Source organism: Antechinus flavipes, chromosome X, assembly GCF_016432865.1.
Source record: "Antechinus flavipes isolate AdamAnt ecotype Samford, QLD, Australia chromosome X, AdamAnt_v2, whole genome shotgun sequence".
Classification (NCBI taxonomy): domain Eukaryota; kingdom Metazoa; phylum Chordata; class Mammalia; order Dasyuromorphia; family Dasyuridae; genus Antechinus; species Antechinus flavipes.
In genome coordinates this window covers 61196337-61207708 of record NC_067404.1, presented here as the reverse complement: position 1 = coordinate 61207708, position 11372 = coordinate 61196337, and the positions used below count along the sequence as shown (strand labels likewise).

The 11372-nt window shown below is 45.0% G+C and overlaps 1 protein-coding gene across 1 annotated transcript; it reads left to right on the top strand.

The window, feature by feature from the left end:
* The first annotated feature begins 1127 nt into the window (after positions 1–1127).
* Positions 1128–10925, top strand: LOC127542638 (non-histone chromosomal protein HMG-14A-like). Its single transcript, XM_051968378.1, has 6 exons — positions 1128–1349; positions 3089–3118; positions 5532–5561; positions 5823–5876; positions 8351–8476; positions 10264–10925. The coding sequence occupies exons 1-6, from the start codon at positions 1335–1337 to the stop codon at positions 10309–10311; spliced, it is 303 nt and encodes a 100-aa protein (XP_051824338.1). The 5' UTR covers positions 1128–1334; the 3' UTR covers positions 10312–10925.
* The last annotated feature ends 447 nt before the right edge of the window (positions 10926–11372 follow it).

Here is an 11372-nt window from a genome sequence, read left to right as displayed (position 1 = left end):
AGAATGATCAGGAACCTTAGAAGGGAATGCTAAAGGCCGGAAGGGACTGGAGAACCAAGAATGCCAGAACTGGAAGGGACCTGAGGACAGAATGTCCAGGCGGGGTGGAGCCTTGGAAGGTAGAATTTTGGGGCTGGGAGACTGAGAAGCCCAGAATGATAGAGCTGGGAGGGCCCGAGGCCCAGAGAAGGCAGCTAGTGCTCGAATGGTCCTGAGATCAGAGAATGTCATGGCTGGAGGGGCCTGAGGACAAAGCTGAAAACAGAGACTGGCAGGGCTGGCAGGTTTCTGAGGACGGAGACTCCCGGGCTGGGTGGGGTTAGGGAGGTAGAACGTCCCACACAGAACATCAGGGCAGGGGGGTCTCCGAGGGGAGGAGGGCGGACATCAGAACAGACACGGTCTGCTTTCAACGGCCAGGGCCCAAGAAAGGGGAAGGCCACGGCCGAAGGGGCTGAAGATGCTAGCTCATGGCAAACCCTGCTTCGGCCTGGGCGCAGGTGGAGGTGCGGGCACGCTGGCCCAAGGTCAGGGACGCAGAGAGGGACACAAGTCGATCACAGCCGCGGCCCCTCGAGCTGCCTACTCCGGGGCTTGGGGGAAGCGCGAAGCCGCGGGCCCGGCTGCTGCGCGGGGCTGGGGCGCGGGCGGGGAAGGGGTCCCTCCCTCGGGAGTCAGACCCGTAAACCAATGCACCGACTTTCCCAGGTAACCCTCCTCCCAGGCGGGTCCCCTTCCCGCCCCCTTCCCCGAAGCGGCCATGTTCGGGGACTCCAATCCCGCCTAAGGGGGAAATCGAGGCTGAGCGGCGAGAGGGAAGGGGCGAGGCCCCGTGTCCATTCACTGCACCGTCCACCTGGTGGGCGCCGCCACCTCTGCCCGGATGCCAAGGCCAACGGGGGAGCCGTGGGGGCGGTTCCCACTTGTCTAGAACGGCCTCGGGGCATCAGTCCATCCCTCTCCCACTCCCTCCCGCCAAGCGTATCCCTCCAGCACTTTACGCCGACTCAGTCCCCAGGCTCCGAGCGAGTGGCCAGCGCGCCCCGCGTAGGAGAGCAGCCCGCACGTATCCAGGCCCCGCCCCCCGGCCGGCCTACTTACAGCATTGGCCGGCCCGCTTGTCATTCCCACAGTGGCTCCCATTCATGCAGTTTGGTTGCGTCTTGGTGTATTTGAGTGTTTGCAATAAAAAGGGCTTTTAATTTTTGGAGGTGCAGGTCCAGCTGCAATTAGTTCACTGGAAAGTCTACCGCCCTGCAAGCAGCCAGCCGCGGCCAGCTTTAGCTCCTCGTTTCTCCCTTGCGATCGCAAGCCACTCATCCGGAGGCGCAACTATGCCCAAAAGAAAGGTAAGTGCAAGGGAAGAGTGGAAAGGGTTATCAGCCACCCGCCTGGCCATTTGATCCCGGGCAGCCAGCGAGCTTTCTGGCTTCGGAGGCTGTCGGGGAGCTTTGGTGCATGTGCCGAACTGGAGGACGCAGAGGAAGAGAAGGCAAAGAGAGATCGGGACTGGGCTTCGCGGCTCGGGCTGGGGCTGGAGCCGGGCTCGGGGGGCGCCCGTGGGTCAGCCTCGCGTTTCACTTCGGACGGCTTGCTGTGCCGGGCTCCGGGCAGCGGGAACGGGGGCTCCATGCTGGCTACCTTACAGCCGTAGCGCCGCTGCCTCCTCCCCTGCGCACCCCCATTGGCGAGCCGGGGCTCCCAGCAGCCGCCCTGCCGGGCACCAGCCCCCTCCCTCTGCTTCGGGCTTTTCTTGGGCAGCCAGCCGGGTCCTCCCGAAGGGAAATTTTGAGAGCAATCGCTGCGTCTTTCTCTAGTATTTGCCTTTGTTCTCCCCTTTTTTTTTCCCCCCCTCCCTCCTCCACTTCTGGTCGTGCCAGATGGCTGTGCAGTGGTAATTCTGGGCCATTAGGCGGCGCAGATTTTGCAACTGTCCTTGAACAGGGAGAGATTCACAGCCATAATTAGGAACTTCGGAGGGAGCCGAGCCATCTCCGAGTCTCCTGGGAAGTTCAGGTGCTCTCAGAGACCACCTTAAAGGAGCCGAGGGCACGGAGACCAGGGCAGCATCGGGAAAAGCCATTGCGACGGTTCGGGGGAGCCCGTTCTGCCAGATCACTTAGTTTCTTGCCAACTCTCCCTCCTAAACTCTTGCAAAGGTAATTCCTCGGCTCGAAGCCGAGAGAAGACCGGAGATCTGTGTCCGGCGCGCCCGGCGCGTCTCGGGCTGGCGTCTGGGTGCCTCGGGAATGAGGGCATAGAATAGTGTGGAATCGCCCCCTCCCCGAACTCTTTTGCTCTCTGGACCACAGCCTAGATCCCTCGGGGTTCCTGAAGCTGTGGATGTAGATAGGGGTTGAGTGGCGGGGAGGGGGGGGAGGAGGCGGGGGGCAGGTAATCCTGCATTTCGAACCCGGCCAGCCCCAGCTGCCTGCAGCGGAATACCTTGGGGTTCACTTGATGGGAGCATCCCAGAGCCGAAACTGACAACAACCTGGTTGTTGCAGGTAATCTGGCGGGAAGTTTTTAAATTGCCCGACGTCTGGCTTGGTGACGCACTGACGTTGAACCGAGGGTCTTTTTTTTTCCCGAGGCTTTGTGGGACGTGTAGTTTTTTTTTGGCGGAGGACTCGGAGGTGAAGGTAGGGCTTGGGGAGCGGACCCCTCAGGCTCAGTTGCAGATGTGCCTTGGGCGAGGGGGAAGGAAGGGGCTTCCGGCAGAAAAAGCGCAGAACGCTACACTTTCCTCCCACCCACCCCCACTCCTCCCTCGGCGCGTGTTTTGGCTTGAACGTTCCCGAACTTCAGGTAAGTGTGTGAGGAGAGCTGTGTCGGAAGAAAGATTTGAAGAAATGTCTTCTTTTAACTGAGGAGCAAAGAGACGAGATTTCTGTGTCCAGAAAAAGTTGTAGAGCTGGTTCGGTAGTCATACTGCACGCCGATTGTGCTGCATCTAGCACTGCTGCAGAGGGAGTCTAGTCCTGGGGTTGGACCCCAAGGACCAACCGTCAGGGCCCTTTTCTTAGCTTCCAGTGAGACTGGGCAGAGAATATCTTCTGATTCTCTCTCTCTCTCTCTCTCTTTACAGGCAGCCGTTGAAGGGCAGGCAAAAGAGGAGGTGAGTTTGTTTTGTTCTGACACTTTAAGAAAAAGCTTGATTCATCCACGCAAGTGGGTACAACAACAAACATTTGTGAAGTGCATTAAGCACCGGACAGCAGAGGAGATCCGCAGCTTATTAGCCCCGGGTCGCAGGAGCTCCCAGTCTAGGAGGGCAAGATTCTACCCACATAAATGTAACACACAAATACACATGTTACTGTGCTGCATTCTCATCCAGGTTGTCTAACGGTCCAGAATTGCCATTGCGCAATAATTTGGCATACTGGGAAGAGGAGAGGAGAAAAAGGAAAAAAAACAGAGGTGACAGAAAGAAAAGTGAGATCTTAAGAGAGATGAAAAGTGATGGGGACAAGGTAGATGAGTCACTCACAGGAGGGCAGTTGTGTTGACAATTAACAAGTGGAATAGGTTGTATGGTAGCTTTTGAGCTGGGCTTTAAAGAATGGGTAGGAATTCGACAGAGGAAGAGGAGGAAAGAGGACACAGCAAGGATGTAGATGACTAGCAGAGATAAAGAGCCTGAGAGGTCCGGAAGTGTTTAGGAAGGCAGGGGAAGCCAGGTAGAAAATTGTCCAGTTTGGCTAAAGTGTCCATTATGAAGAAGGGAGGGATAAGCCATAAGGCTGGAAAGGTAGAGTTGAAAATAGAGTGTAGAGAGCATTGGATTCTAGCCAGAGGTATTTAACCGGCTGTCGGCATAAGCGACTGACATGGGCCAAATGTCCACCAATTGCTCTTAATGTAGCATAACTGACTAATAGGAGCTGTCTATCAGTTATCCTTCTAACGGCCAGTAGCTACACAATATCAAGAAAGCTTGAGAAAGGGTCCCTCCTGGAATGCTGGGTGGACTTCAAGTGGTGAATTTCTGAGACTCCGGAGACGAGGAACACAGCAAGGATGGAAAGGCATCTTCCCTGTATGTGGGAGAACCCATATCTCCCAAATTAGAGAACTGTTACAGTGTAACAATGAGATTTCTCAGAAAAAAAAAATATACCTGGCATTAAAGGCTCCAAATTACATGGCACTCGGGAACTTCACTGAGCTGCCGTATTAAGATCTGAAAAGAACATGTTCTTTATGTCGAGGGGGGCTGTTTGTTACTAATGATGGTGCTAATATAAACCAGCAATTATGAGGTAATTAGTATCATTTCTAGATTATCGAAGTGTCAAGCCAAATTGAACTCATTTCTGGTGCTGAATGGGGTACACGCAGTGGAGATTTCAGTCTCTCGTGCTATCCTTGCAAACGGGATCATGATAACGTGGCTAGGAGACAGAATTAGGGAGATTCAGAATTGGACCTTAAGAATACCGTTAGTGAATTAATGTCAGCTCAGAGGGAGGGCTCAAGAAGTGTCCAAAAGGCTCCCACTTAGCCTCGGGTCAGTTAACATTTTAATCAGGATCTTGAATAAAATCAAAAAGGCATGCCTGTCAATTTGGCAAATGATACAAAGCTTTAAGAATAGCTGACACCCAGGATTCAAAAAAATCTCCACAGGCCAGAATCTGGGGCTCTTTGAATAGAGAGAAAGGTAAATTCTTACCCAAGTTGAAAAAAAAAACCCCACTTTCTAAATAAATACAAGACAGGGAAGACATGGCTCAACAGTATTTTGGTCGGAAAACTGGTTTAAAGAATTCATAGATCTGAAGTGCAGCCTGAGTCACCAGTTATAGTGACCAGGAAACCTGATGCCATTTTAGGCTGGATTAGCAGAACTGTAACAGTCTCACTGAACTCTGTCCTGGCAAGACCACATCTTAAGTATGGTGCTCACTCGTAGGTCCTGGTTTTAAAAAGGATGCCGATAGATTGGAGAGCAGCCGGAAGCTTGTTGCTCATGGTTAGTTAACAGGAAAATACCATATAAAAACTGATGAAAGGAACTGGGATTGTTTAGTTTAGAGAAGGAAGTATCTTCAAATTTTTGAAGGGCTATCCGGGCAAATGAATCCACCTTGATCCACCTCATTGGTCCCAAAGGGCAGATGTAGATGTAGTGGGGGAAGGTTGCAAAGAGGCAAATTTGACCTCCTTTGAAGAAAAACTAGTAATTAGAGCTGGTCAAAACAGAATAGACTGCTTTGGAAAAGGAGTTCCTGTTCACTTGCAGCGACCAGCAGAATCCTAAATGTCCACTTGATGGAGGCATATCATGGGGTAGAGATAGGAATCGTGCTAGTTGTCAAGTATCATTCGGGTCAGAGACCGCATGATTCTCAGGCCACAGACGGTGGTGGGGAATCTCAATTGTAACCGCCACCCCTGACCCCCTTCTCTCCCGAGGCAATCCATTTCACTAGCAGCAAGCTCCAATTTGTCAGATTTCACATCAGTATGAATAACTCTCGCTCGATGTCGGCTTTCCTTTAATTGAAATACTTTTTGTTTTATAGCCGAAGAGACGGTCACCTAGATTATCTGCCGTGAGTATTGCCTGTTCTCTCTGGTGCTAATAACCTCTTTTGTGCCATGCAATTCTAAACAGACCAAATAAATGAGACTATCCTGTTTAGTGGTGGGCTTTCTGGGGAAATGATAAGAAAACAGGATCCTTCTATATTCCAGTTGGTGGAACATTTGGATTCCCTTGTTTATGAGTCATCCTTTTACAGTGACAGATTTGTTTCTACATTTCTCTGACCTCTGTTTTCTGTGTATGTATGTATATGTGTGTGCCTGTGCAGAAGCCTGCTCCTCCTAAATCTGAGCCCAAAACCAAAAAGGCAGCAGCCCCAAAGGTAAGCACTAAATTCTGAATCTCCAAAGAGAAAGATGCTTTTCTTTCAAAATACAGTATCAGAAAAACATGGGCATTTTGGCTTGCTTTTGTGAAAATGTACTTTCTTCTTCTACACCGTGCTCAAGTATAAGCCCCTTGGACAAAAGCAGTTCCTTCCTCCATATTTCCTTTTATGTTCACTGTGTTTTGGCACTTTAAAATAACGCGTTGACCTTTTCGAGAAGACAGATACAAATGGAAGCTGGAAAGGACCTATTAAGTGATCATGTTTGTGCCTTTGGCAGTGTACTGGAACACTGAGGCCATACCAAGGAGGAAAAAAGAAGGGGACGATCCAAAACACCAGTGGATATTCTACATGGGTACTAGGGTGACGTGGCTAATTCCAGTGTAGAAATAGCTTACAGGGTCAGGCTGGATTCTTGCCTTTCTCACAAGGATATGTTGAGAATCAGTAGAGCCATACCTAGAAGGTACTCTGAGATCCTTGTTTAAAAGCTGTTGTTTTTAATTTCTAAGAGGAAATGTGGCTGAGATATCTGGCATATTAGGCTACTTCCCAGGAACAAGTTTGGGAAACCAGTACTCCACTGGTTGATAAATATCCATCACAGGCTAAAGTATCACTGTTACCATTTTACCAATTGAGTTAAAGTCTCACACACCGAGTTCCCAGGTACTGACTCTATATGAGATCAAAACACCAGGTAGTTTGATCAGTTCTTTGAAACAACTGGTTAATTAGTTGTTAGGAAAAAATCAAATCATCTGGTTTTCTTGATTGAAAATTTCCCTTTTGAACCAGTTGTTTTGGTATCATGAAAAAATATCGCAGACTAGCCTTAGAAGAGTAGAAGCTCTCTATTCTAAGCTCTTACATTTTGGATTATGAGGTTGGAAAAATATGGTTTCGGTCACCTTTTTGTTTTTGATAATGCTCATATGCCTAGTAAGAGCTTTTCCACAACTTCAGCATTCCTTGGTATGTGTTCTAATTTCACCAAGGATGGCACAAAGCCTGATGTGGTCCTGCTCCCAAGGCTACTCATTTCTCATTAAGACTATTCATTTTTAATATCGCCCCACCTATGTTCCTCAAGCTCAAAAGAGCTCTGGGACTTTAGAGGCTCATAGTTCCTTTTTTTCAGTTTTCTCTAAGTTTCCAAAGAGACTGAGAAGTTGTGCAATTTTGCTGAAAATTGATCATTATTGCATTCCATTCAACATATGTATTAAGTATCCACTATGTGTTAGGCATCAGAATAAGGAGATAAATAAGACAGGGTCCTCAAGGAGAAATAAAGTGATACACAATAATAGCAGAACATGGTACGTTACGGTTAAGTGTCCTAGTCCAGGTAGCAAAAAAAAAAAAAATTCAGTGGCAATGTTCATAGAAAAGAGAGCTTGCTGTGGTTATGGGGGGGATGGAGATAGGAAGAGAATTTCAGGTGAAGGGAATAACCTGAGTAAAGGCATAGAGACAAGGTAAGTATGGGACATGTTTAGATAATAGTGAATAGCACAGATTGGCTGTAACATCTGTACTTGGGGGAAGTAGCAAGAAGTAAGGCTAGAAAGGCAGCTTGGGACCAAACCGTGGCAAGCTTTTAATGCCATGCTACTGAATTGGACTTTATTCAGTAAGCAGTGGGAACTAAATGAAGGCTTTTGAGCAAAAGAGTAATCTAATCACAGATATACTTTAGGAAAATTTAACTGGCAAGAGTGTGAAGAAAGGAAAATAATTAGGTAATTACCGTTAGGGTGTAGGCAAGAGGCAAGGAGAGCTTAAACTAACAGGGTAGCAGGGAAAGGGGAAGAAAGTGACAGGTACAAGAGGGATTTGGAGGTAGAATTTATAGGACTTGGTCAACTGGTTAAATGTTGGGAATGGGCAAGTAAAATAAAGGGAAGAGTCAAAGATGATGCTTGATATTCAGGAAAATGTTAGGCTTTTGACAGAAACAGGGAAGTCAGAAGAAAGGCAAGATAGTTTGAAGAGGAAGTTGGGATACAGTCAATCTGGGATAGATTGAGTTTGAGGCAAAAATATCTTGCAGGCAGTTCCCAATAGCTAGAAAGAATGACTGAGGATGATAACTCAGGGAGAGAGTACAGAAAGAAAGAATAACATTTTGGGGTATGGCCAATGTGAGAATTTGCTTTTTTTGACTATGCCTATTTATTACAAGGGTTATAGTTTTTCTTTTTCGTTCATTGTTAAGTTGAGGACGGGGTGGGGGGGGTGAATGGGAGGGAGAGAAAATAAATGGTTGTTAAAAATAAGAAAATTAATTTGAAAGAAGGAATGAAAGAGGGCCCAGAACTGACCCTTAGATAATATCTATATTTTGGAAGCAAAAGGATAAAAAACAAAGAGCCAACAAAGCAACTGTTTCTGGTTAGAGTGTACCATTAAAAGGGAGTTCGAATTGTGTATTAAATATTTGTCCCTGTGTTACTGGACAGAAAATGAACGTAGCAAATGATAAAAAGGACATCAAAGGCAAGAAAGGGGTGGCCAAAGTCGAAACCAAGCAGGAGGAAGTGAAAGAAGAAAACCACTCTGAAAATGGAGAGTCCCAAATTAACGAGGTATCTTTTAATGTTATTTTAGAATAAATATAAATGTAACATAGAAAGTTTAATGATAATTTACTTTTTTTTTAAATCATAAAATCTGAGTTGAAGGAATCTTGGAGAGCATTTCTTCTAACCTTGACTCCCAATCTACTATTCCACCACTCTTCTTATGTCTTTTATAGTTTCATCTCAGAGAGTCAATATGAGTGTCTATTCTATTGTTTATTCTTATTGGGGGAGGGGCCATTTGAGTTGAAAAATGGGAATTTAGATGGTGATGGGAAGAAAAAGTTAGACTTGCTGTAACCCGAAGCAAGTGACATATGGTATTTATTCTGCCACTGTGTGACCTCAGGCAAGTGACTTGCTCGATCTGAACTGTAGTTTCTTCATCTATAAATTGGGGCTGTTGGCCTAAATTATCACCATTTGTCACTCGCAACCTTAAAAAACCTCATATTGCACATTGAACAATAGCTACTGCTAATGTTTTTTTTCTGTTTGATTTGTTTTGTTTTGTTGGATTCTTCCAAATGTGCTTGTCAATTTTCTATGCATATCAAATACATTGCTGAATACAGAAATTATTCTTAAAGTATGCTGACTACTATTTTAATAAGATTGGAATTTGTAAATGACCCTTTTATACAGAATCCCACTTATATTTCATGTGTATTTCCTTATCTTTGTAACTAAAAAGGATCATGGAAATGAATTTTCTTGTCCTTTTTTTTTAAATCTAGACTTGTGATTTCTTTGGTGGGGGGAATTGCCTAGTGGGAAAACTCCATCCATCAATTCTGACTGGCAGCTGCTCCATAACTTACAATCTTAAAGAGTTGAACAGCATGTCTGAGAGGTTAAGTGTATGTTTCAGAGACAATTCTTGAAATCAGGTCTTCCTGATTCCCAAGCTAGCCCTCTGTCTATCATATCATGTTTTTTGTGAATATTTACAAACACACACACACACACACACACACACACACACATACACACTCACTTAGAGGAGTAGTGATTTCATTTCTCTGGGTATTCCCTACATCAACACAGATTTTAAGCCCCAATGACTTAATATGGTAATAATTCACATTTGTATAGTGTTTTAAGATTTACAGCAACAATCCTTTAAGGTAGATGCTATTATTAATATCCTCATTTTACAGATAAGTCAGTTAATCTTCTAAAAGGTTAAATGGCTTATCTGATATCTCACAGCTAATAAGTAACTGAATTGGGATATAAATTCAGTGTTCCTGAGGTGTGTGTAGTATATCTTTTTACTCAGAACAGATCCTGGGTCTTTCAGATGATTATAAGAGTTTTAGGCCAGCCCGCTCATTCTGCTAAGGCCAACCTGGTGACTCTTTGCACTTTGGCCATTCTTTGTGTATTGTCACTGAGAGCCTAGTGGGAGCCTTTCCAACTTGATAGGAAGTCCAAGAATTTATTTTCTAAGCCCAGGGTCTGAATCCTCCCTATGGTTTTATTGTCATTCAAATTCCACATTTTGTCTGAGGCTGGTGATTATGCATGTGATCTTTCCTATAGAGCTGTGTCCTGCAAATTACCAAGCCAAAAACACCTGTTAGTGAGATAAGAAAGGTTATTCACAAATGTAAAAACCATTCTTAGCTAGCATTCTTAGCTCTTAGTAAACAGGTAGTTTGCTGACCCTTGCTATGGAGAAATGAATCTTGTATCTTCCAACAGACGAGCTATGGATTGGATGGAAATATTTGGGGGAAATGGTATGAAACTTTCAAATAAACTCTTTTTCTTTGTCCCACTACAATTAGGTGCCAGCTGTGGAAGAAACCGAGGAGAAAGCAACCAAGTCTGAGTAATGCGTAACACTGCCCTATATTTCCATGAGTCTGGTATCTGTACCTCCATCCTGTATTGTTAACACAGAGGAATATTTTTATCAACTATTTTCTAAATGCAGGTTTTTTTTAGCATGAAGTTAATTCTGGAACGTCTCCATCTTGGTCGGTTGGATATGATGTCACCAACAAGATATCACTGTCTCTGCATTTTGTGATTGTAATAGTTTGATCTATGGAAAGAATAAGTGGTGGTAGCTTCTGACTTTTGTCACTGTGTCCCTTCTTTGTGTAAGCTATCCTTTCCGTCCTTTGGATTTTTCTTTGCCCCTGGTACGTGTTTGATTCAGTGAAATGGGGAGGTCCCAAATGGAAAGTTCTTGCATCGGCCAGTCCGGGGTGTCTGTGGGTTGATTTTATAAAGAAGGTGAGCTATTTTCGTGAAATTCTAAGAGTTGGAAATATCTTTCCCAAATATAACTTTAATATTAGTTTTTGAAAGAAAGTAAGATGTAATCATGTTTTTAAACAAAATATAAATGTTTATTTCAGAAGGGCAGGTTGATTGTATGTGTAGCCACTATTAGAAATTTTGCTGGATTTATCTTAATAAAATAAAAAGACTCCTCAAAATATATCTGTGATTCATTGTATTCATTCCAAAAGTCCAATTGGCAGAATATTACATTTCGTACTGCATTCCATATGAATTCTAGGCAGATCGTGACCCATCCATATCTTTCTTCATGTGTAACTTTTGTCCACCTCTTACTCAGAAGAGGATCTGCCCGGTACACTTAATGCTCTATGTGTTTCACCAGTTCGTGGACACTACTGTAATATTTGAATTGTCCAACAGGGGCTCTTAAAAAACAACTGGCCCACCTCCTTTTCTCGTTATACACGGTTTTATGAGTCTGTGAGGATTTATCCTTAAAACAGATTTTTTAAAAAGGTCATTTAAAGAAATTAGAGTTGGCTCATTTAGTTCATGTGGCATCCTTCTAAGATCTATCATTTTGTTTGGTGTGGGCCCTCTATATCATGATGTTTGTTGTGACTCCCTTCTAATTTTTAATAGA